The sequence below is a fragment of the Haliotis rufescens genome, unplaced genomic scaffold (genome assembly GCF_023055435.1).
Source record: "Haliotis rufescens isolate VD_foot unplaced genomic scaffold, xgHalRufe1.0.p SCAF_4, whole genome shotgun sequence".
In the NCBI taxonomy this organism is placed as follows: domain Eukaryota; kingdom Metazoa; phylum Mollusca; class Gastropoda; order Lepetellida; family Haliotidae; genus Haliotis; species Haliotis rufescens.
The window spans coordinates 8,261,656-8,286,334 of record NW_025964112.1 but is presented as its reverse complement, the minus strand read 5'-3'; the positions used below and the strand labels follow the sequence as shown (position 1 = coordinate 8,286,334).

The following is a 24,679-nucleotide window of genomic DNA, read 5'->3' as shown; positions in this document are numbered from 1 at the left end:
CTTTTACGACAAGCAAAGTCACCTTTTCCGGCAAGTATGGGTTGCTGAAGGCCTATTCTATCCCGGAATCTTCACGGGTCCTATGCAGGAGTAAACACCTTTGGTCATATGCTACTAGTCCGCAGCATACTTTGAATTAACGGTTACCAAAACTAACCAGACATTTTAGAAAAATATCTAGTCCAGCTAGATTTTCACTAGGGTCGGACTAACGGATCATTATGGATCATTCGCGCAATTGTACGCACCTTTTACGTGCACTTCCCTCAGCTCATTATCACTTGACGGGCGAAGAGGGGGGAGTGGGACAGCATGGGTTTGAGACAGTTTGTTTATGTTTAACGCCGCACTCAGCAATATTTCAGCAACATGTCGGCAATCTGTAAATAATCGTGTCTGGACCAGACCATTCAGTGATTGACTTAATGATATCGATCTACGCAATTGGGATACGATAACATGCATCAACCATGTCAGCGAGCCTGACGACTCGATCGCCTCTTACAAGCATGGGTTGCTGAAGACGAATTCTAACCCGGATCTTCCCGGGTCACTTTGAACAGTATTTCAGTCAATTCACTAGTAAACGATTTACCCGATGAAGGAGCAATATAGCTCTGAAACGTCGTGACAAAGAATAAAAGAAGTTTTCATAAAAAGTGTCATGTATTCAAGTGTAAGATGAATGCAGATAATACGCGGAGCAATTTGCGTTTTTGAGAGGCGGGTTGTTTTGTTGAAGAAATATCCCTAAATGACAGTGTCGTAGTGTTGTAATACAGTTACACTCAGTACACCCTGTTATCTAAAAATACCTCGAAAGGTATACATGTGTAGTATGCTTCAAAACGGGTGGGATGGCACCCCTTGATCGGCGTATGTGTGTCATATCACGGGGTGTCAGCTTGATGTTAGACGAAACCCTGAATAGAGGCAGATCGTGCACGTTAACCGCTTTGGAAACCCCTGTTCAAGGATTTGGTGCTGTGTAACAAAGGCTCACAATTAGGGTTTAATCTGAGATTCGAACTCAGACCAGTGTTAGGCCCGTCGATGGAATTTTCGTTTTGAGTCGATTAAGCGTTATTGCAGCGTGTTGTAGAGTTGCCTGGAGTGCGAGACCTGTAACACTGATATGAAACTAACTGTATTTCAAATATATACGTCAGTAATCGTCAACGTTCTTGTCACTAAAATCCTTTGTTAACCTTTAATTGACACAATTATGCAGGCCCCCCTTGGGTGTCTGGTGAGCAGAGGTATGTATCCATGCATATTCCTATCTTTTTTCACGCGTTGTGGCTCGATGTAAATTTATTGAGGGAGCATAGCGACACTGAGATATTTCCAAATACTCGTCTGTCATATTTCAAAACGACCGTTTTGAAATCATATACCAAACGGAAGAGGTATTTTGGCAAGTACAATCCGACAAACCTAATAAAAATTCTTAAGACATTTTGCCAGGAACATATGTTGACTCGAACTGTAAAACGCAAAGTTGTTGCTTTCTAGTTCAACAAATGGAGTGAGAAAGAGTTGTCTCCCTTAAAGCACCGACCATGTCGTGATGTCTTAAAAAGATACAAAACACATAAATAAGTTGTAAAATTGACCCAAGAATACCTGTTAGGCTACATAAAGTTGGATTTTTAAACGGTCATGTGTTATATAAATATACAAATGTGCTTTTAATATGGGCACACATTTACGACAACCACAATTCAAACTAACTTTATTCACGTGACTCAAATATAGTCTGCTATTCCTGTCTGCATTGTCAATACGGCTTCAGGGCTGTTTATCGTTGCTCAAGGTCCAGGCTTCTTACCAGATAATGTCATTCACCAGGGATGGTAAGTTGCAATCTGACTCGTGCTATTTAACCGTTCGGTTTAAGAGTTTGTGTACATGTAGTGCTGCAGGACAGCAGTGTTTCCGTCACCACTGGTCACTCAGAAACTTTCAGTGTAACTTTGATATCGATTTAATAGTAAATAGTTCAAAATACGACAGTGAGATATTGTAGCACGGACTTTCTCCTCCTTCCCCTGTTTATAGATCACTTAAGGGACTTACATGTAATAGTGATGCACCAGTTATAACCTGCATAACAATGACGTCATCCCATTGTCCTGTCCTGGTCATAAGACTCAGTGAAGTCCGAGAATTTAGTGAAGATGTAGAAAAGACGGGATATTTCTTGGCGGCGTATCCGCAGTTTTAACGGTCTACTATAAGTTATCTGTCCCAGATTCGTCATTGACGTGTATTGTTAAGGTGGCAGCGAAGGGTGTCACATTTGTCAGTCACAAGTAGGATTCATCACTGGGTCAGGTGTATCGAGGACAGTCAATTTGTTTTTAACAACATCATGTGATGAATTGTGCTTGTGCTATTGAGTGAGCTATTTACATTCTTATCTACAAGTTCATTATTACAGTGACATTTATCTGGGTTGTTATGTAAGCCAGTGGGATAAATTAGTCAGTCAAGGTTGTGAACCTCAGTGTTATGCTGTTGAATCTTTCAGCGATATTGTAACTCTGAACAGAATTTCTAGATTCTGGCTTCAGACGAGTGGCTTAAGACGTATAGTGATAATACTGATATATGTTATCTTTCCAAAACTGTTGGATAGTTGATTGAATTAGTTTTGTCAAAGATGTATGTGAACTGAACAAAATTTCTTTCAGTGTTATTTTGTTTTTTTAGTAACTCTGACTTTCTTGGATCTGTTTATATCTGGTAAAGAGTCCCCAAACACACCAAGCATTTGGGATTTCCGAAAGAGTGTCAGGATGAAATGAAATGAAAGGATAGAAATTACTCCAACTTGTTGTTTCTACTTCCCTTAAGCAATGTATTGTTGGTATGTTATTTCTGTAATGTTTTACATGTACTTGTTTAAGTTTTGTTCAGATCTCTCTTTTGATTGCCTGATTGACAATGCTATTAAATCCCTCTTATGACGAAAGAAGAATTGTTTAAACGGTCATATGATGGATAGGTGTAATACACTAAATTGTATCTCATGCTATTTCCTACTGTTGTATCTACAGGCTAACATATCTGACAGATAGGCAGCATTGATACACATCCATACAAGCATACCAGGTCAGGATTCATTATGGCTGAGGACTTGCGAAAACCCCTTCTCCGCTCGGCCAGCATCAACGATGGAGACAATGTTGAGGGCCTCCCTAACTACTCATCCATCAATGCAGTTGACGCTGTACATGAAGATGCAGTGACTTTCTCCAATACTCGTATTGCAACACCAAAATTTAATGATAACATCCTTGGCTCCAGTAAAGATATCCAATCAAATGAAGAAGTGACAATTGATAGTGAACTGAAAGTCAAACTGTACAAGAGAAGATGGTATATACTGGCTATATATTCGCTATTTGCGGGATCTCAAGGTCTTGTATGGAACACATGGGGTCCAATCTCACAGTCATGTGAGGAAGCATTTGGATGGAAAAATGCAGATATCTCCTTGTTAACCAACTGGGGACCAATATCTTATATTGTGGCTGCAGTATTTTTCTCCTGGATGATTGATGTCAAAGGTATGATTACGTTATATTTTTTTATTACCATGTTCAACATGCTCTGCAACTAGGTTTGTCGGTGGATCGATCGCCTTCTTGCCTTTTATGTTTCAGATCTTTATTCTATGTCAATTACCTGCGTAACTTCGGCCTATCCACCCACATTATGTATGAGATGCTGTGCTCATCCCAACTCACTCACTCACTCCAGGGCAATCAGTTCAAGATGGCCATGCTGTGATATATACATCTCTATGGTGTAGTGGATAGAGCATCTGCTCAGAGAGCGGAAGGTTGATGGGTCGATCCCAAGGCCGCATCATATCAAAAGACATTGAAAGAAGTAGTTACCCTGCCTGGGGCTTGGCATTAAAGGTAAACAATGCTCCAACTCCTACCTGTCAAGCGGCACTGTTTTAATTAGACCCAATAATCACCGGATGCCAGTTAGCGTTATAGCTGCCTGACAAATTGGGCCTCGAGGGGCAACCTGGAGGATATCCCTTTGAATCCTTGCATTGGATTAGATGATGCTTACTATAACCTTTCACCTTGCAAAATCCCTCTTTGTGTGTAAAAGTGTATGTACAATTATGTAGTTTGGTATACAGCAAATGCGTGTACGTAATAGTTTTGCAACAATGAAGTTCAGTTCATATACTCAAGACAGCAACAACCCTTATTTGTCAGGCGAATTGCATAAAATACAACAATAATAATACTCCTTTTTTGTCATCCATGTTTGATGGCAGTTTGGCTGCAGCTCTTTATTGTGTATCCTTTGTTATATATATATATATATATATATATATTATTCGATACTCCGATAGATAAGGCTTCACACAGTGCAGCAAAAAAAACGCCAAACAGAAGTCAAACCAGTCAAGATTATAGTCCATAATAAGCAAATTTTGATTCCGCGAAGAAAACACAGATTCATATTTCAATACTTTGAAAGTTGGAGCACTGTTTCCCTTTAAGGGCATAAACCGAGGATTGGTCATTATAAGGCGAGTGGAGTATCCATGTCTAACTGGGGGTATTGTCTCCGTGGACTAGTGAGTGAGTATGGTTTAACACCGCTTTTAGCAATATTCCTGCAATATCACAGCGGGGGACACCAGAAATGGGCTTCACACATTGTACCCATGTCAGGACTCGAACCCGGGTCTTCGGCGTGACGAGCGAATGCTTTAACCACTAGGCTACCCGACTGCCCCCTCCGTGGACTTGCACTGTCAGGCTGGGATTAGTCCAGATCAGTACAAGCAGCCACACCTGACATGCGCACATGTTGGTATGTAAGGGTGATGTAAAACCCCATTTCGCCTCCCCTATTGGTGGTGTGTTTTGTGTTGCAGGCTTGCGGTGGGCGTGCCTGTCCAGCATGTTCCTTGTGGCAGCTGGTTGTGGACTCCGCATCATCACTTCAACGCCCCCACTGGTCACATGGTAGGAGCCAGCCTTCTGTTTTTACCTTGACCTTCACAACTATAGGATCCCATTGATTAATTTTATGGGTCCCTCCTGGAAATACATGGGTCCTGTAGCGTAATTAACATTTGTGCTGTATGATGCAAGATTTGATAAGTACTTATACATCCAACCTTATATTTCTTGTCATGAACTTGGTACAATGAATAGTACTTGCATCTGTGCTAACTGGACGTAAATTTCTGCGTCGTGTAAAACCCTGCATGTACCGGTAGTTGTCAGACATTGACATTCAGTTTCAGGATCTTCTTCTTCATCCATGCTATGTATACATTCACTGTTTAGTATTTGTTCATAGAAGGGAATTCCCAGGCCTTTCCTTTTATTTATGGAAGGGACCGTCTCTGTGGTCTAGTTGTAGAGCGTCCACCCGGAGAGCGGAAGGTCCGGGGTTCGATCCCTGGCCGCGTCATACCAATGGACGTTAAAAGATGGTACTTGTTGTTACCCTGCCTGGCGCTCGGCATTAAGGGGCTAAAAGAAGGACTGGTTGGCTCAGAGTCAGTACACTGTGTCTGAGTGGGGTATTCATGTTAAACTGCGGCGTGGTATCTCAGTGGGCTAGCACTATAAATCGGCATCAGTCCGGACTAGTACAAGCAGCCACACGTACATGCATGTCACTATATAAGTGTAATAATCTTGGACGCGACATTAAACCCCATTTCACCTCACCTCAGCTTATTCATGGAAGGGAATTCCAAGGAACTTCCTTTTGTTCATAAAAGGGAATTCCCAGGGCTTTTCCCAGGTATGTGGAAGTATTTTATCAGTATTTATGTCATTTCCAGAATACAATCTCTTGAAAATCATACAATGTTTTATAGGCATCAAATTGTGTCGTCCATGCGCTTATGAACATCTGTTTCATGGTCATGTGACTGACCTCTTGTTCAATGGAAAAGATGTTTACTGTGTTTGTTTGTTTGTTGTTTGACGCCACACTCAGCAATATTCCAGCTATTTGACAGTGGTCTATTGATAATTTAGTTTCGACCAGACAATCCAGCGATTGACACATGACCATTGTTCTACGCAATTGGGACACAATGGCATGCATCAACCAAGTCAGCAAGCCTGACCACCCGATCCAGCTGGTCACCACTTACAACAAACATTATTGCCTCTTACCATGCATAAGGCAAGCCTGGCTTGCAGAAGACCTATTCTAACCCGGATCTTCATAGGTCTGTTTACTGCATAAACTTCACATTAAAAATTATTCTTCCTCACACGTTATTTGTGTACTGGGTACATTCACTTCTAAAGAACCGTAATAAGACAGCTGCCATACTAAATGAATATTAGCAGGATGTAAGGATTCTATAAGTTGAATACTCATGTACAAGTTTTTTCAGCTCAAAAATCAGTTTGCTAATTCGACTAATGACTTGTCACAGTTCAAATCTGTGCAGGAAAGCCCAGAGGTCCCGCCATAAAAGATACATTTTGTTACCTAGTGTTATAAGATAACAATGTTGGTGTTGTCCATTGATTGAAATAAAACATCACAATCCTCCCTTAATTTCCAACACTGCTTTTGAACATATCTTTCACACATTGATAGATTTTCACAAGGTATACATGGTTAACATGGTTAAAGTGTCCGTTGTATATTACAGGTTAGTCCATGCTGGTCAGTTTCTAAACGGCCTGGGCGGGGTGGTGGCCATGGGAGGGCCCCCTGCTCTCTCTGCCCACTGGTTCGCACCCAATGAACGTACAACTGCCACCGCTGTGGGTTCTGTGCTAAATGGCTTTGGCGTAGCAGTGTCGTTTATCATAGGTCTGTGTCGAACAGGACTACAACACATAGGGGTGGAACGATAGCAGACTTCCAGGGCCATAGGCAACTTGTACATGTTGTAGCTCTAGCTCAGACAGTGTAACCATGGCAACAGGGCTGGGGTAGTTTCTTACATACATAAATAATCTCATTGAATACTTTACTCTGATATGATACCCCTCTGCTTCAAGATCCCACACCCCTTCCATAGGAGGTCGCGTCAAGTAACCTTCCTAATCAGCCAATCAGCATTGAGGGTTCTAAATTCTCAGTACCATTGAGCTAACATTTAGGGCAGCATCTGATTTCCATATCACTGTTCCGAATGCAAAATATGAACCGTGCCGTTATGTTGTTCCATGTGTTGTGGATATTGTGTAACTCTGTTGTTGAGTCCCAGTGCTGTAATACTGGTGTTCTGTATGGGGTTTCTTTTGTTAGAATTGAAGTTGAATGGAATTGGAAAGATGACATTCGCAGTCTGCAACTTTTACGACTAGTGAGATGCCTGAGTCTTGTAAAATTCTGTTTGATGTATTGAGCTCTTCTAAACAACACTAAACTGAAGATGAAGCTAAGAACCATGTTTGGGGTAGTAGATTCAAATGTATGTGGCACAAAACGGCATCACCTCAAGAACCCACATGTTCTCCATGTATACTGGGCAGTCAATATACGCTCAGGGTTCCCCTCAGACAAACTTCTATGGGTTGTTGCCAGGTCTTATTGCAGTGAGGTATCACATGGGATTAGAAGATCTGATTTGAATGACATCAAATACATAGTTTGAAGGTTAATTGGTCATGGTTGCCTAACTGATGCGAGGTAGAGCTACTGTCCCTCCCTGACCCGACAGCTTGCTCCCATCACAATGGCCCGGGGTCTGTGTTGCATTGCAATATGTCTTGTCTTCATGATACAAATTTATATTTCATATGCCATTTTAAAAAGATAATCATAATGATTTAGTAAATGATTCTGAAAAATCATTTTTACTAAGGTTAAATTACTAGATTTTCAGCAAAAAAATATATATTATCATTTAGCATGTTTTGTGCATCAGCATATTAAAGCATATTCCTATTTCATATTTTATCTTTACACATGCAGAATACATCAATGTATCGTGATACACCTATTGTTTCTGGGTCAGTGTTGATATAATTATGGTTTGGTCATGCAGATGATTTAATTATGTTTGGAGATAATATAAATTCCATACTTAGATAATGGTATTGTGGAAGTTCAAAAATAATATATTGCAATACACACACAATATCCTTTCTCCCCTACAAATAAGGTTGACAAGCTTCTGTCTGTTGATGATCACTTTGTGTATGCATATGCAGCTTCACATGTGAGCAATTTACAGCAATACAAATAAAAATAGTGTAGTAATTGTTCGGACCTGTTTGAATTAGGAAGCGATTTTAAAATTTCTTTTCAGAAAAAGATTCCTGTGCTTGATATTCATGATGGAATTAATTATTTGTTTATTAATTCAGGAAAATGTGTTTCCAGATGGTTATGCCCACCTTTTTAACACTTACAAATATGTGTATTTGGAAGTTCTTATTATCTGAATTTCAGGGATACTTCTGTTCAAAGTTGTAGTTTAACAATGCATTTATCATGTTTATGTTAAATTAGGCGTCACAAGCTCTTCCTATATTGCCTCAAACTACTGGTCCTGTTATCTCATTTGAGAATATTAACTGACACCTGCAGACTTTGGACTGAATATCTGCCTCTGAACAGGACTAGATATGTCCCCATCAAGGTTTTCTTGTCATTACCTTATTGACAAAAGTTAAGATTGAAGGGGCACTTGCTACATACAAATACAACTACCTCAAGCCAGCTCAATGACCCTAGGACCCCAGGGACCCTTAATTTTAACACCGCATGTGTGTATGTGGTGAGAGAATGATTTGGCAAATTAAAATCTGCACAGGTGGGTATTTTTGGCTAGTTAGGCTCGGACATTCGAATTATTAATCTGGTATATGTCCCCATTGCATTGTTTAACCTATGGTGCAAATTAGAAATTGGCACTCGCCCTCTGGTCCATGCCAAACTGCCCAATAGTTAAGGCATCATAAGGACCAGTAGAAATTTGTCATTTTTAAGGGTTTTGCTATATATTATCATTATTAGGACTAGTGGACTAAAAGTGTTAGTTTATATACTGATTTTTCTGTTCCATGGTTAGGACAAAGTGATGATCATTATAGTATTAGCAGTAATCGTAGTCATTACACAAACGCCATCTACTGCAAGTGGGTAGACTAACATTTAGTCTCTGAAATCTTATATTACACAATATCGTTCTTGACTCTAAAAATAAAAATAAAATTCCCTATGTGGAATAGAGCTAGCTTGAGCTGGCTAGACTTGCTTTTGTATGCATTTCTAGATTATGTTTTTTTCATAAAATAAATATATTCCACGGTCATGGTGCAGGACTAGCAAGTGGGCAGCAGGGTGGCTTGTAGTTGAAGCATTTGATCGTCATGTCAAAGGCCTGGTTTGATTCCCAAATGGGAAAGGTGTCAAGCCAATTTCTGGCGTCCCCTGCTGTGATATGGCTGGAATAGTGTTAAAAGCAGCATAAAACCATACTTCCTCACTCACTCCACTCCCGGCTTGACCAACTACGCCATGTTCACCAGTGGTTGATATCCTACTCTTTTACCCTTTACTGTCCTATGTAACTTACATGAAACAATGATTATATTTCAGGTTAAATCATGTAGGTCTCTTCCTCAATGGGTTGGCAGGGCCTGCAGCTATGAGTGGTCCTCCAGTTGTGTCAGCACTGTGGTTTGCCCCACATGAGCGAACCACAAGCACAGCTCTTTGCTATGCCTTAACTGTGGGCTTGCAATCTCTCAGTTTCATTATTGGTATGGCCAATGGAAGGGACTGCACTATGGTATTCTAGGGACTTATCTAGGTGCTCTATGGCATATGGCAAATCTTATAAATAAATGAAAATTTGAATAACGATATTTTCAGCTAAAATGTAACTTACTAAAAAGATCACGTAAATATTGTTTTACTTTATTGCATTTGATTTATGTTGATATACCTAAATAGGGATTTGAAAAAAATCTCAATATTTTTGCAAAATTTTGTTTTCCCAAATTGTCTGACATGGGCCATGGTTGAAGGTCCTAGATAAATCCCTGCACCTATTACTTTCCAGTCACATTCATTTCATTTTGCATGTGATCTCTCCTGAAGCTGCTAAGGCTAGCTTTGTTGTCTCTTGTCATTACTGAACCTCCATATTGCTCTTTCTACCTTGAGCATGTTTAGCATCTTTCTTAACACAATTAATCTCATTCTCAAATACTATTGTTAGCTCATATGGAGCTACAATTACAAATTGTTTTCTTCTTGTAATATATTACTACTACTCAAATGAGATCAAACAGCTAAGACATCAAACCATGTATTAAAGTAATATTGGAAATGCTGAACAGAAAGATCATAAAGGCATATGTAGGTTTCAAATAACCTGACAATTTATCTCTGTGTCCTTCTCGGTTATTATATCTGGGACATTAACCAGTTAACAGATTTAAACATGTTAAAGGTTATATTACCATGCATGAAGTCCATCATATTTCAGAGATCTAACCATACAACATGTAGAACATTTGGTAATTTGTAACACTTGTCTAGATCTCATTACCTTAGATAATGTGACATTTTGTTTTATTAACAAGGCATCTGCTACTATTAACCTCACCATGCTTGGCTAATCCCTTGACTAGAGGAATACGTAGTGATCTGTACCATAGTCTCTTGGTTATAAGCCCAGGTTGTAAAAGAACAAGTTTTACAATTTTTTTGCAAAGTGTGTATATGCATTCATCATATAATGGGTAGGTTTCTCGGCAGGATAAAGCCAACGGATAAAAACGATATCCGTTGGGGTCATATGCGGATAGAGATGCAAATATCAAAGGTCAAGTAGGGACCACTTTCACTGTTTATAAACAAACATGGCGTCGCCCTCGTCATTCGGCGAATGAGTCAGATTTAAACATCGGGAATCTGGATAAACTACAGAGATAATTGCTTTCATTATCAAAAGAAAAGTCTAATGTACTGAAATTCAGTGTCTTACTGTGACGTAGCTAAGGCATTTTATGTTTTGGTAACTTTGGAGATATAAATTTCGACACAATTTTGCGAGGGCACGAGGCCTAGTCAAGCGGGATCAGTAGCCATATCTGTGCTTGTAGACCTGCGGCTTGAACCTTTCTCCACAAATTAAAATAGTTGGATTTGGCCGAAATATGTTTGAATTGTTACCCTGTTTTGTTTTGTGTGTACATCTGACTACACTTCTTAACGTTATGATAGGACAGACCGACTGTCAACAACATCTGACCTTGGCCGTGGCGTCTCATAGACTAGGGTTAGAGTAGCTTCCCTTTGACAAAGGGCAGTTACTCTAGCAGACAGACCGAGTGATTGCCGCTAAAGGCAATTAAACACAATTGTTGTTTTGCGTATATGTTGCTTCGCCACTGTATAAGAAAGAGATTTCAGTTGGAACTATATTGGCTACTGTCACTGTCCGACTGACACATCACTTACATGGTGACGTAATAAATATTAATGTGCACATTCCAGGAAAACTTGCAATGTTTCAGTAATGTTTGTAAGAGAGGGAAAGCGATTTGAAGCACAGAATTAAAGAATGACATTAAATGATAAAGAGGTTATCACACTTGTGTGTTTGGGGATGGTAAATATCCTGTATTAGGAATAAACACTATGTATTTAGCTCACCAAGGCTCGCTAAATACAATGTTTATTCCTAATGCAGGATGTTTACCCTCCCCAAACACACTCGCATGATAACCTCTATTTATCATCCAAAACAGGCTTCCACAGGAGATATCGCTTGGGTGAGATCAACCGATATCTACATTGCTTTGCAGACCATTGTGATGTCATTGGTTACTATGACATCACAATTAAATGACATCACTAATGGCTCTGCTATTGAAGCTGTTAACAGTACTTTGTACACTTAAGACACTGCTTATTACTGTCTACAAATTGAAAAAGTTGGAAGAATGATGTTGGATGATAAATAGAATTTCACCCTTGTGTCTTTTGATATCAAATATATCAACTCGTGTCGATATATTTGATGTCAAAAGACACTTGGGTGAGGTTCTCCATTTGGCTTACCAGGGAATTCTAGTTCGTTAAGAGATAGATATTGTAGGTTTTTCAGGAGGAACATATTCAATGCCTAACTACCTGCCCAAATGTTTTGTGGATGACCTTGAAATTAGCATGATTAGGTTTCTTCAAAGCAAGTATTCAGAAGTTTGATCCCTTAATTTCTTTCCTAGTTTAATGTAACTGAAATGTTTGTGTTATAAATTTGTGGAGACAATCAAAATATATACATAATGCAATCACCCAACAAGCGCTTGTACTGGACTGATGTGTGGACATTTGTTTTGAGTACTGGTAGTGTTCCTGAATATTTTGGATTGAAATAAACCCAGTATTTTGTCATTTTGAAAGTACTGCAGGTTGACACCTTTTCGTGGTACATGCAAGTGTTTAGTCGTCTTAAACATGTTAAAGCCATGCCATGATGGTAACCAGACTGTTTAGGTGTTTCTAGGTCAGAGCTGTACCAGAAGCAGACAGAATCGGATGCTTTACAATGGGTATTCCAGACGTAGGTTTCAGTGATACCGTATCTCCATGGTTCCTGGGGTAATGGAAGAAGTGATATTTACACTTTTTCAGGCTAAACCATCTGGGACAGTTTCTGAATGGGCTTGCAGGACCTATAGCTATGGCTGGACCTCCAGTGTTGTCAGCTGTTTGGTTTGGACCTCATGAGAGAGCAACAAGCACTGCCCTTGCATTCTCCATTACAAATATCCTGATGGCCTCTGGGTTCTTTTTGGGTATGTGAGACTGTATATAGCAGAGTCCATATACCAATATGTAGTCTCTGATTCAGCTGGTCACAGAAGTTGGTACCCGTGTATAATTAGGAGCATCTTGTATGTGTTTGCAGCATGTTTCAGAAGTTGACACTCGAGTATGTTTACCAGAAGTGATGTTTACATTGTGTGACTGACTCGTTAGGCATCCTTTCTTTGTACAGGCCGATAGGAGACTTCAGTAATAACCAAGAAACTACAAAGATATGAGTACTGTCCAAGAGAGGCAATGTTTTACCATTTTACTCAGTGAGGATGAGGTGGTGGGTAGGTCTGTATGACCTTGACAACGGTTGACAAGAGTTAGATGTCAAAAGTAATGTAACTTTGTTATGTAATAGCTTCCAAGTACTTCAAAATTTCAGAAGAACTATTTTTTTAAGCCATAATTTCTACAGTCAAACAGCATGTTCAAATGACCGAAAAAGCATTAAAACCACCTGTTCCTGATCCCAAATCCTCAGCTTTAGTACCTTCAGTATTCCTTTCGCAATGTATTAGAGGCAGTCAATATCTAGAGTGTCAAGTGTACATCCAACCACGTTCCATGTTTGTTTCATGACAAATTGTCAAAATGGAGAGATGTGGTCTAGTTTACCCCTCTTTATATGCATGCTGTGACACATATATGTCAATGTGCTTTTATCGTGTGCTTTCCATGTTGAGTGTAAAGACTGTTTGTCATTTCTGTGGGAATAGATATTTTGTGTATACAGTTCAAGTAAAATGTGTGTGAGTTAATTGTTTCTCTAGTCACTTCTTTTAACAAGCAGTACAGTACTGGGGACCTATTCTTCCCCAGATAAGCTCATCAAATGTATAATATGATAAGTAAGATGATTTTGGATAAAAGTGAATAGGTAGACAGGATTAGTAATGATATTTGGATACTATTACATCAATAACAATTGAGAATTCTAATAACCATTTATAATACTCCAGATTAACACCTCACACATGTTTATTAATACAACTGCAATGCCTTTATCTGTCTCTTTTTTGCACTCTTACTGCATGCTGACATCCTACCTACCATTGCATATCACTTTCTAACACTGTGGGTGTACCTTCACCTGATAACAGACTAAGAACAAACTTAACACAGTGTGCCTCTACACACACACAAACACAAACACACACTCACACTCACTCACTCACACACACACACACACACACACACACACACACACACACACACACACACACACACACACACACACACACACAGAGACACGCACGCACTCACGCTCAGACACACGCGCACAAACACACACCAGACACACACGCGCGCAAGCACATGTTTTGGATTTTTAATACTGAAATATTGTAAATCATCCTGATTGTCGACATTACAATTTATAATGCTGAAAGTACAGAATAAATTAATAACTGAGTCTCAGGATTTGATTTTACATCCATAATTATTCCAATGTATTGTTGAAATTACTTTTGATTTATGTAGTATTAATGCTATGTATTTGTATGTATTGTGTATATGTTACTGTGTTTATGTGTTTAGGACCTCTCCTTGTGCCGGAGAAAGCCCAACCTAACTGCACCATTGGAAACCAGTCAGTGGCATTTGGGTGAATACACGCTTATGATGTCACACAAAGTGACTTTTTCATATTGATAAAGTGTTAAAACATAATTATATCCTCTTCAACTAAAGAAACACAAAATGAATGAAGTCATTAATATATATGTAGGAATCATGAATATAATGAAATGTGCTCTAAACATGTCACATGTCACCATTGCTGCAGTTGCCTTAACTTGAATAGAAGTGGCTTTTATGCTGTGCAAGGTAGAGCTAGCATGGCTAGGGTACATGTCTGTATTTTTAATTCAGTGTGGGTGAAACTGTAGAACCCGACATGACAATGACTCCATAAATTAGTATCAGGAAGTTATGTGATGAAGGGAAACACAGGAATAATGGGGGTTTTCAAATAAGAAAACTTGATTTTGTTTTCAGGGTAGACCTGCCAAACTACAACTTTAATGAATTTGAGCTGTTTGACAACAACAGCTGCAGCAATGCATCTAAAGGTATGTTTACATACATCGAACCCATGTAGCCGACCAGAGAAAGCCATTATTGTTTTTTTTTGTTAAATCACAGGTTTTGTTTGTCAAACAGTCGAAGGAGGGAATGAAAACAAATATGGCACAGATGCTTAGGTCAGATGAATTCACCATCTTTAGCACCATCATCTGGTGGAAGATTAGTTATTTTTGTTTCTTTCTTGGGAGTCAAAGGGAGATAATTTTGGCAAAGTCTGCGTATCAAGGCCAAGGAACATAACGTACCGTTTTATGCAACACATTCAACTGAATGATTAGGCCAATCTCATTAAAATCAGACCTTAGTCCTCGCTACCGCTAAACAAAGATCAGAAGACATCCCATTAGGGGTCAAGTCAGAACGACCTTTCATCCGACCAATCAGAGCGTCACTTACCAGATCATGAAAGTGACAGTCGGAATGTGATTTCTAAATCATACAACCTCGAAACCTTTAACATGGGGTATTCTGAACGATAGTTACGGGTTTAGCGACTGAATCCATACAATCTAGACCATATATTAGCCATTCCAGAATTTCTTTTGTTTAGGTTTCAAATTTGTAATTGAGAATTTGTCAAGATATGTTTCGAAGCGTAGTCGCCAATTTGAAATTAGTGCCGTAAAACACGAGAAAGCTGCCTTCTGACTGGTCATTCCATTTGTCGGTCAAAGTTCGCGCAAGGTCGGTCTTGGATCAGTGGATCCGTTATCCATAAAGATAAGCAAATAATGTCCGAACACATATCATTTTATGATATCACTTAAAATGTGAGTCAGTATTTCTTGGGCATGCAGTGATCTTTATTTGGAATAAGAAATAGAAACACAAAAAGATGTCAAAGAAAATACTAAAGGGTTCCTTCAGAAGTCAACCAAAATAATTTTTTGTAAGAATTTAATCATGTTAGTACAGTGTATATTTTGTTTTACAGCTGCAAGGGTCACTAAGGAGAGAAAGGACATTATGTTTCTACTGTATATAGGTAAGACAGCCTTAGTTAGCACCAGAATATTTTTTTCTAATATAAGCTCTGTATGGGCTGACAGGAACCAATGAAGTTTCCAAGTGTTCCTTGTGTTCCTTGTATTGGCCAGCGACACAGTACTCCATGGGTCTACAGGGGTATACATGTTATACGACCACCTTATTTGTGGGGTCTACAGGGGTATCCATGTTATATGACCACCTTATTTGTAGGGTCTACAGGGGTATCCATGTTATACGACCATTTTATTTGTGGGGTCTACAATAAACCTTATTTGTGGAGTCTACAGGGGTATCCATGTTATACGACCACCTTATTTGTGGGGCCTACAGGGGTATCCATGTTATACGACCACCTTATTTGTGGGGTTTACAGGGGTATCCATGTTATACGACCACCTTATTTGTGGGGTCTACAGGGGTATCCATGTTATACGACCATTTTTTTTGTGGGGTCTACAATAAACCTTATTTGTGGAGTCTACAGGGGTATCCATGTTATACGACTACCTTATTTGTGGAGACTACAGGGGTATCCATGTTATACGACCACCTTATTGGTGGAGTCTACAGGGGTATCCATGTTATACGACTACCTTATTGGTGGAGTCTACAGGGGTATCCATGTTATACGACCACCTTATTTCTGGGGTCCACAGTGGTATCCATGTTATACGACCACCTTATTTGTTGAGTCTACAGGGGTATCCATGTTATACGACCACCTTATTTGTGGGGTCTACAGGGGTATCCATGTTATACGACCACCTTATTTGTGGGGTCTACAGGGGTATCCATGTTATACGACCACCTTATTTGTGGGGTCTACAATAAACCTTATTTGTGGAGTTTACAGGGGTATCCAAGTAATAAGATCCACCTTATTTATTGAGTCTACAGTGGTATTCCATGTGATGAGATTTGTGTTATTTGTGGAGTCTACAGTGGTATTCCATGTGATGAGATTTGTGTTATTTGTGGAGTCTACAGTGGTATTCCATGTGATGAGATCTGTGTTATTTGTGGAGTCTACAGTGGTTTTCCATGTGATGAGATCTGTGTTATTTGAAGAGTCTACAGTGGTATTCCGTATTAAAAGAACAAACTAATTTGTGGGTTAGAGGACCTCAATCGATGGCTCATGTTGCAATGTTGTGCTGAACAATGTCACTGATTTTGTACTGATGTCTTCAGGGGTTATTTTCAGGTGTTTTGATTATAAAAAAAGCAGTCTATAAAGTTATTATTGTTTGGTTTTTTATCTAATAGAATAGACAGAATAGACTTCAATATGTTTTTGGGTTATTTGAGTTACAAACGTAGAGATGTGGTAAACCTGCAATTGTAGCAGAATTACACATTTGTAATCCCATAAATGCAAACCAAAAGTGTGTGCGTGCGCTTGTGTGCCTCTGTGTGTGTGTGCACGAATGTGCCTCTATGTGTGTGTACGTGCGTGTGTGTGTGTGTGTGTGTATGTGGCTCTGTCTGTGTATGTGTGTGTGCTTGCATGTATGTGCGTGCATGTGGTGTCTTGTGTCAATGTGTTAAATGGTATGTAATGGCTATACCTGTCACTTCCAGAGTTTGGTTGGTCTATGGCGGTGCTGCTAGCCATGTTGCTGTACTTCCCCAAGAAACCAGCCATTCCTCCATGTGTCTCGGCCTCAATGAAGAGAGAAAGTTTCCGCAAAGGACTGATAGAATTGATGAAGTATGTCATTATATAAAAAACAGAAGCATTATAGTGTTTGTTTGTTGTTTAACGCCACGCTCAGCAATATTTCAGCTATATGAAGGCGGTCTGTAAATAATTGAGTCTGGACCAGACAATCCAGTGATTGACATCACGAGCATCAATCCATGCAATTGGGATACGATGACATGCATCAACCAAGTCAACGAGCCTGACCACCCGATTCTGTTTGTCGCTTCTTACAACAAGCATGGGTTGCTGAAGACCTATTCTCTACCCGGATCTTCACAAGTCTAGTGAGTGAGTGAGTGAGTTTGGGTTTAACTCTGCTTTGAGCAGTATTTGGGTTTTGTCATGATGTGTCAGATCAGCCCAAGGAAACTGTTTTTGTAATTGTGTCCGAATTGTTTATATGATGCCATGTTCATATGAAATGTTCATGTTGGCTGAGACAATTTCTCAACAATTTCTGCATGAAAACTATAGACATGCAATAAGTGTTCCTAGTAATCATGGTACTTAAAACCCATGTCAAGTCCATGATATAATTCCAGCTATATCATGAGCATGTGACATATAATATACTTCTCTTGAATTACAGGAGAGGAGATTTTTGGATTGTGTGTTTTGTGTATGGCCTGGCCCTGGGAGTGTGTAACGTTTGGACAGGCGTGATTGACGTCAACCTGAAGCCCCATGGAATACACCAGAAAGAGGCTGGATGGATCGGCTTCTATGGCACAGTTTCTGGATGTTTAGGATCATTAATTATGGCAAGGTAAGGCTGACCTACCTCTAGGAACACTACCGATGGCAAGGTAAGGCTGACTTTCCTGAAGGAACACTTCCGATGGCAAGGTAAGGCTGACCTTCCTCTAGGAACACTACCGATAGCAAGGTAAGGCTGACCTTCCTCTAGGAACACTACCGATGGCAAGGTAAGGCTGACCTTCCTCTAGGAACACTACCGATGGCAAGGTAAGGCTGACCTTCCTCTAGGAACACTACCGATGGCAAGGTAAGGCTGACCTTCCTCTAGGAACACTTCTGATGGCAAGGTAAGGCTGAACTTCCTGTAGGAACACTTCTGATGGCAAGGTAAGGCTGACCTTCCTCTAGGAACACTACCGATGGCAAGGTAAGGCTGACCTTCCTCTAGGAACACTACCGATGGCAAGGTAAGGCTGAACTTCCTCTAGGAACACTACCGATGGCAAGGTAAGGCTGACCTTCCTCTAGGAACACTACCGATGGCAAGGTAAGGCTGACCTTCCTCTAGGAACACTACCGATGGCAAGGTAAGGCTGACCTTCCTCTAGGAACACTACCGATGGCAAGGTAAGGCTGAACTTCCTCTAGGAACACTACCGATGGCAAGGTAAGGCTGACCTTCCTCTAGGAAACACTACCGATGGCAAGGTAAGGCTTAACTTCCTCTAGGAACACTACCGATGGCAAGGTAAGGCTGACCTTCCTCTAGGAACACTACTTGTGGCAAGGTAAGGCTGAACTTCCTCTAGGAACACTACCGATGGCAAGGTAAGGCTGACCTTCCTCTAGGAACACTACTGATGGCAAGGTAAGGCTGAACTTCCTCTAGGAACACTACCGATGGCAAGGTAAGGCTGACCTTCCTCTAGGAACACTTCTGATGGCAAGGTAAGGCTGAACTTCCTGTAGGAACACTTCTGATGGCAAGGTAAGGCTGACCTTCCTCTACGAACACTTCTGATGGCAAGGTAAGGCTGACCTTCCTGTAGCAACACTTCTGATGGCACGGTAAAGATGTTCAATATGAATGACATGCACAAATAATGTATTAGATTTGTTCAGTTTAGCTTCGAAACTAACTACAAGATATATATTTTTGCTACAATGAGTGAATATTGGACAATTAGGAACTACTTACTGTGCTGTGAATGCCACAAAGGCATACACTAATTTCCAATGAATCCTTCATTCTTTGCACTTAATTTCAGATTTGCGGACATATTTTCCAAACACATGAAGTGGATCATCCTAATTTTGTACATGTTAGGAGGAGGATTCTTCGTGTGGTTTGCACTGATATGTCAGGGAATAGCACCATCCTCTACAGGTAAGTGGTATTGAGTATGCCTGAATGTATGACCTGCATGTGCTTCTGTATGTTTAAGAGCGATTGCCTTCTCCTTGTTTCTGGATCTTTCTTTCTGGAATGCTTAAGCAGCTATGCTCTGATTTGCAGCGATGCTGTATGTGGCTGTGATAGGAGGGGTGACCACCCTCAACTCAGCAGTGCCCCTCTTGTTTGAGATGTCATGTGAACTGACATACCCTATAGGGGAAGGGACAACTAACGGGATCCTCACACTGATGAACAACATTGGAGGCCTGGTGTTTCTCTTTGTCCTGATGGCGCCCAGTATAGGTATGTAGGTCTTCTGGTGACAATCGTGACATAATAATATAAGATAACACCTTCTTCAAAGATTTACCTACCATCGATCATTTCATGGTAGAAGTTGTAGAACGTGATGAGATGACATTTTTGTTGACCATTTCTCAGTATGTTCGCAATGTTTCTACTTATAACACCAGTCCATGTCCCTAGCTATGAATATGTGCTCATTGTCTGGTCTGATATTTCAACAAGCTTTCAAACAATTCTAGATGGTATACTTCCAAACTATCTATTTATAGATTGTTTTCCATAAGACGACATTTTTTTTATATCTTGGTTTAAAGTCCAAGGGTTAATAAAGAAATAAAAATGAAAATTAGCCTCTTCTTTATTACCGCCAATCTTTTCATAAAAAACAGAATTCATTTCCTCGTCGAGCTCAAAGCAAAGGGAAGTCACTCTGATATTTCTCGGTGGGGGGGGATCCTTCTCTAATGCCATCAAAGCTTGTCAATGCAAAGCGCAGTGGTGACCAGTTTAACTCTTTCAACACTGTTGGCCGGTACACCGGTCAAGAAGCCACGAGTCACCAGACACCACAGTGTAGACTGGCCAAGTCAGGTCAAAATAGTTTATAATTTTATTAACCTATTTGTCATATCATTCATTTATTAAATCTATCACATTTCACAATGTCTGAAATTTGTATTCCATTTGATTTTATCATTTTTTATCAGTGGATTAAAAAATTATTCCCTATTTCCCGCAATGTTTTTTAAAATAAAATTCTCGGGCACACTTCAACAACGGGTCCTCATTGAATATGTCAATCAGCAAAATAAAGATGTTTCAAACATCTTTGAATATATTATACAAAGTAATAAAATCAACAAAAATATATGTAATATAAATAATATAAGTTGCCAACTGACATCTAAGTTATTCTTCTTCTTTGTGCCATCGCGTGTAATGTAAGTCAAATGACATCTCGGCTTCGTAAAGATGTTTTAAAAGAAGATAATTTCCTTGATAAATGTTGGCTTCATCTATTACACAAGAGGCTCTGGGAACTTGGTGTCACAGCAGTAATCTTCTGGTTGGCTGGTGTTGAAAGAGTTAAACGTCACCCATGCTGCCAAAATAGCAGCGTCTTCCACCGTCTTCATGCATTTCCACCCATGACGTGAATATTGTTATAATGACATTTGTGCACAAGCTGAGTGCCAGGGATATGATAAAATGTTCTTGAAAAATTGAGTTGTTTTAATTTTGTTACTCCAGAATATTTTTTTTATACCTACCTAACTTTTTAAGACAAAACTGGAAAGAGGAAATCGCAGAGGCTTTTTTTTATTTTTTAAATTGGCCTACTTCACTTTTGAAATGAGTTTGAAAACCGTAAACCAAGAAATAAAATAAAAATGTCGCCTGACATGTTACACAAGGTGTTTGAGAATGTGATGATATTAATTAAGGCCAACTGATATGTGTCATTACCATCAAACACTGGTTTGCCTGGGCCAGGCCTGAAGGGCAGATCCAGCATTTTTAAAAGGGAGGGGTTACAAAACAAAATCCTCTGTGTGTCTGTTGTTGGTGGTGGGGATCAGGGTGGGGGTGGGAGTTGTCTACAACATACTACATTTGGTTTTCAAAAGGGGTTAGGAGGGCAACCCCCCTCTGACTTCTGGGGTAATCAGTGCTCACTCACCTTATCACCATATTGTTCCATCTGGCTCAACCAGGGTAATCTGTGAGGATTCCAGAGCAGAGTAGGTGCCCCATACGGTGGTTCAATTTCGTCACATCAATACATGATGTGAAACCCATAATTCCTTTAAATACCTTACCTGTATTACATCAGAGCCATAAGTTCCCATTTTTACTGTCATCACACTCTAAAATCTTTTGATTTTCAACAGACGTCCTCTTCACTGTCTACTATGTAATTAGTTTTGAGGCAAACCCGATCCTTAAGCTTGAAGGTCGTTGGTCTGATCCCCAGCCACAAGATGTTAAGGGATGGTACTTTTCAAGCCCTAGGGTAACAAAAGAATAAAAAGAATGTACCACTTTATGGATAACAACTTCTGGTTTATTGCATACAGCAACGTTTCAATGTAGATTCTTACACCGTTATCAACCAAGTGATGAGAGATATATATGCATGACATGTTGTGATAAGCAGCAGATTAACATAGACAACGATAAACAAACGACAACAAGCACATAATTGGATGAAGCTAAATGTACAGTACGAAAAACAAATAGCACACGGGTAAAGAAGCACACGGGTAGTGAAGCCAGATATTCAGTGATGATAAGGATTTAAAGGATATACAGTTGTGACAAGCTGATTTGGTCCTAATCAAAATAGACTTGCTTAATTAGATCTTTATAGGCAGACTTATTTTGCCAACTCCTAGAATGCCAATCAAACAGTTAAAAAGAGAAAGACTAGTTCTCTCTTGTGTCACAGGTACAATGTGGATGAACTGGACCATCATTGGTGTCATCGGCGTCTGTGTTCCGGTTCTGTTCTTGCTCAAAGACACCTACAACAGGCTGGAGCTTGATGAGGCCAACACTGAAGCCTCGTAGCATGGAGGGAAGGTAGTCAACTCAGGGAACTTATCAACAACTGTTGATGGCATTTGTATCCAGTTAGCCAGTTAACATGTGTAACAAAATCTTTCCCTGTGAGTCCTGTCCGAACTGCTTCACATGCGAGGGAGTGTTTCTGTAAAGCTCTTCTGTCAAGTGGATCATCCGGATCCAGAACCAGATCAGTGAAGGCAGGCTTGACTATGGATGTCAACTTCTTTGTTGTTTTGATACAGATGCTCGTACCGTTGTCAAGCAATATAAGTTTTTGAGCAATTGAGTTTTTACTGTAGGGTTTCTATTTTAATTGGGTTATTACATTTTTCATTGGGTAACCAATATTTTTCTCTCATCTATTTATCACTCTTTTGTGTTTTTCACAAAATTAGTGAACATCTTGATATGATGTTTTAGATGTATATAACTGTTCTAAATATACAGGCTTGTATTAGCTCGTAATTGTGTTTCAGAAATAAGCTCCTTTGTATGCATGCTGGTGGAAAAGCTTCATTGGGTATTTACGCTGTTTTCATACATTTGAGTTTTTCATTTAATGCATGCGTTTCTGTACGAAAGTTAATTGAAAGTAATCAGGTTTTGAATTTTTTTTATTTTTATTTTTTATTTTTTTATTATTTTTTTTTTGGGGGGGGTATTTTACGCAAATATGCTGCTTATCTGTAGCTCTGCTACAGCTTCTAAAGGCCCAATTAAGATAGAGATCCACATTGTATTGTTAGCAGAAAAGATTCTCCAGCATGCATTCCATGTTCCTTTCTATAAACATGAAATTGTGGACATTGCATCATGCATTCCATGTCCATTACAATAACTATGTTATTGCAAAGCATGTGGTCAGGTATTTTAAGCATTCCCGAAAGAAACCAACCTATAATAAGATATAATCAGTTTGTATGTATTTATGACTTGATTCAACTGTGTACATGTTGGCACAGATGAGATCGATGTCGGTTAGGCCATGTAGGCATGTGTGAAGCATGTGTGATTCCCCATTGTTTCCCAAACAGGCATCAGTACAGGATTCCTGGGCCCCGCTCCACAAGGCATTCTTAGCACAAAGATTATTACAACTCCCATACTTAGATACTGACTTACATTTATAACAGTCATAGCACTGAGATCACTTTGTGGAACAGGGCCCTTATGTCCATTTCCTGTCATTGTAATAAGTGACTTGTGCCAAATGAAGGCATTGTCTCCATGTTAATATGCCAGACTACTAGGTTGTAGTACACAATAAACATATTTGTGGACAAGGTTTCAAATGACTTGAATCAGACTTGCTAGGACTGCCACCTTCCAAGCGTAACCTTGAACTGAGCATTAATTTCCAATTTCATTAACGATGCTGAAACCAATTCCTTCCCACTTCCAAAACGAAAGTGCACTCAAATGATTTGTAGCAATACTCCCCTACTTAAATATTTCAGCAAATCTTTATGGGAAAAAATTGACTTGTAAACATCTTCTTTCTATCTTATTCTGTGGAAGGTGAACAGAATTTATGAATATAGATTCAAAATATTATCTTTGAGATGAGATGACTTACAACAATATATGTGTTTCCCCTTGTTACACTTATCTGACCATTTGGGGCTTAACTTGAAATTATCTCCCTTGGTCAGTGTGTTTGTGCAGTGCTGTATGCAGGATCCTTCAACAGCATTTAGCTTCATGCCCCACCCCAGTGAGCTTCATACCCCACCCCAGGATCACACAATACCAGCCATCAGTCTTTCAATCACAATGTACTTTTTTTATGTTTAATACTTAATTTGAATACTCACGATCACCTATATAATGTATATTATGATTATTGAATAATAATTTGAAAAGTTAATGGAAATTGTCCTCAGCTTTCATTCTGTCAACATAGAAGTTGCTTGACTGGTACTTTTTGCAGAGTGCCTTTCATTGGGATAAGGCTTCCAGTGAACTTCTAACATTTGTTACAATAGGGCGGGCCCCTTCTTGTTTGTCAACAGAGGCGGCTTTATTGATTGGGTGATCAGACTTATTCTTTTTTTCATCATATTTATAGATTTTATATGTTGACTTTACTGTACATGTATGTATGATAACCTTAG

At 39.5% G+C, this 24,679-nt stretch overlaps 1 protein-coding gene across 4 annotated transcripts; it reads left to right on the top strand.

Moving 5' to 3' along the window:
* The first annotated feature begins 1,733 nt into the window (after nucleotides 1-1,733).
* On the top strand, nucleotides 1,734-23,050 carry LOC124135853 (solute carrier family 49 member 4-like). 4 transcript variants are annotated; one of them, XM_046501477.2, is made up of 12 exons: nucleotides 1,734-1,856; nucleotides 3,063-3,575; nucleotides 4,919-5,009; nucleotides 9,580-9,743; nucleotides 14,353-14,419; nucleotides 14,812-14,885; nucleotides 15,836-15,886; nucleotides 17,473-17,602; nucleotides 18,186-18,362; nucleotides 19,564-19,682; nucleotides 19,812-19,994; nucleotides 22,447-23,049. In XM_046501477.2, exons 2-12 carry the CDS (start codon nucleotides 3,131-3,133, stop codon nucleotides 22,566-22,568), a joined length of 1,623 nt encoding a protein of 540 aa, XP_046357433.2. In that variant the 5' UTR covers nucleotides 1,734-1,856; nucleotides 3,063-3,130; the 3' UTR covers nucleotides 22,569-23,049. The 4 variants fall into 4 exon arrangements, with proteins under 4 accessions (XP_046357433.2, XP_048237990.1, XP_046357434.2 ...); XM_048382033.1 differs by lacking the exons at nucleotides 1,734-1,856; nucleotides 9,580-9,743 and adding exons at nucleotides 2,153-2,402; nucleotides 6,674-6,837 and having other exon boundaries at nucleotides 22,447-23,050; XM_046501478.2 differs by lacking the exons at nucleotides 1,734-1,856; nucleotides 9,580-9,743 and adding exons at nucleotides 2,154-2,402; nucleotides 12,631-12,794 and having other exon boundaries at nucleotides 22,447-23,050.
* Nucleotides 23,051-24,679: the final 1,629 nt, after the last annotated feature.

What these genes read in the sequence shown, in the direction of transcription:
- LOC124135853 (XM_048382033.1), top strand. Translation starts at nt 3,131, where the DNA reads ATGGCTGAGGACTTGCGAAAACCCCTTCTCCGCTCGGCCAGCATCAAC. An exon ending in ACGCCCCCACTGGTCACATG is followed by an intron (nt 5,010 to 6,673) that starts GTAGGAGCCAGC and finishes TGTATATTACAG; the next exon opens with GTTAGTCCATGCTGGTCAGT. An exon ending in CCTGATGGCGCCCAGTATAG is followed by an intron (nt 19,995 to 22,446) that starts GTATGTAGGTCT and finishes CTTGTGTCACAG; the next exon opens with GTACAATGTGGATGAACTGG.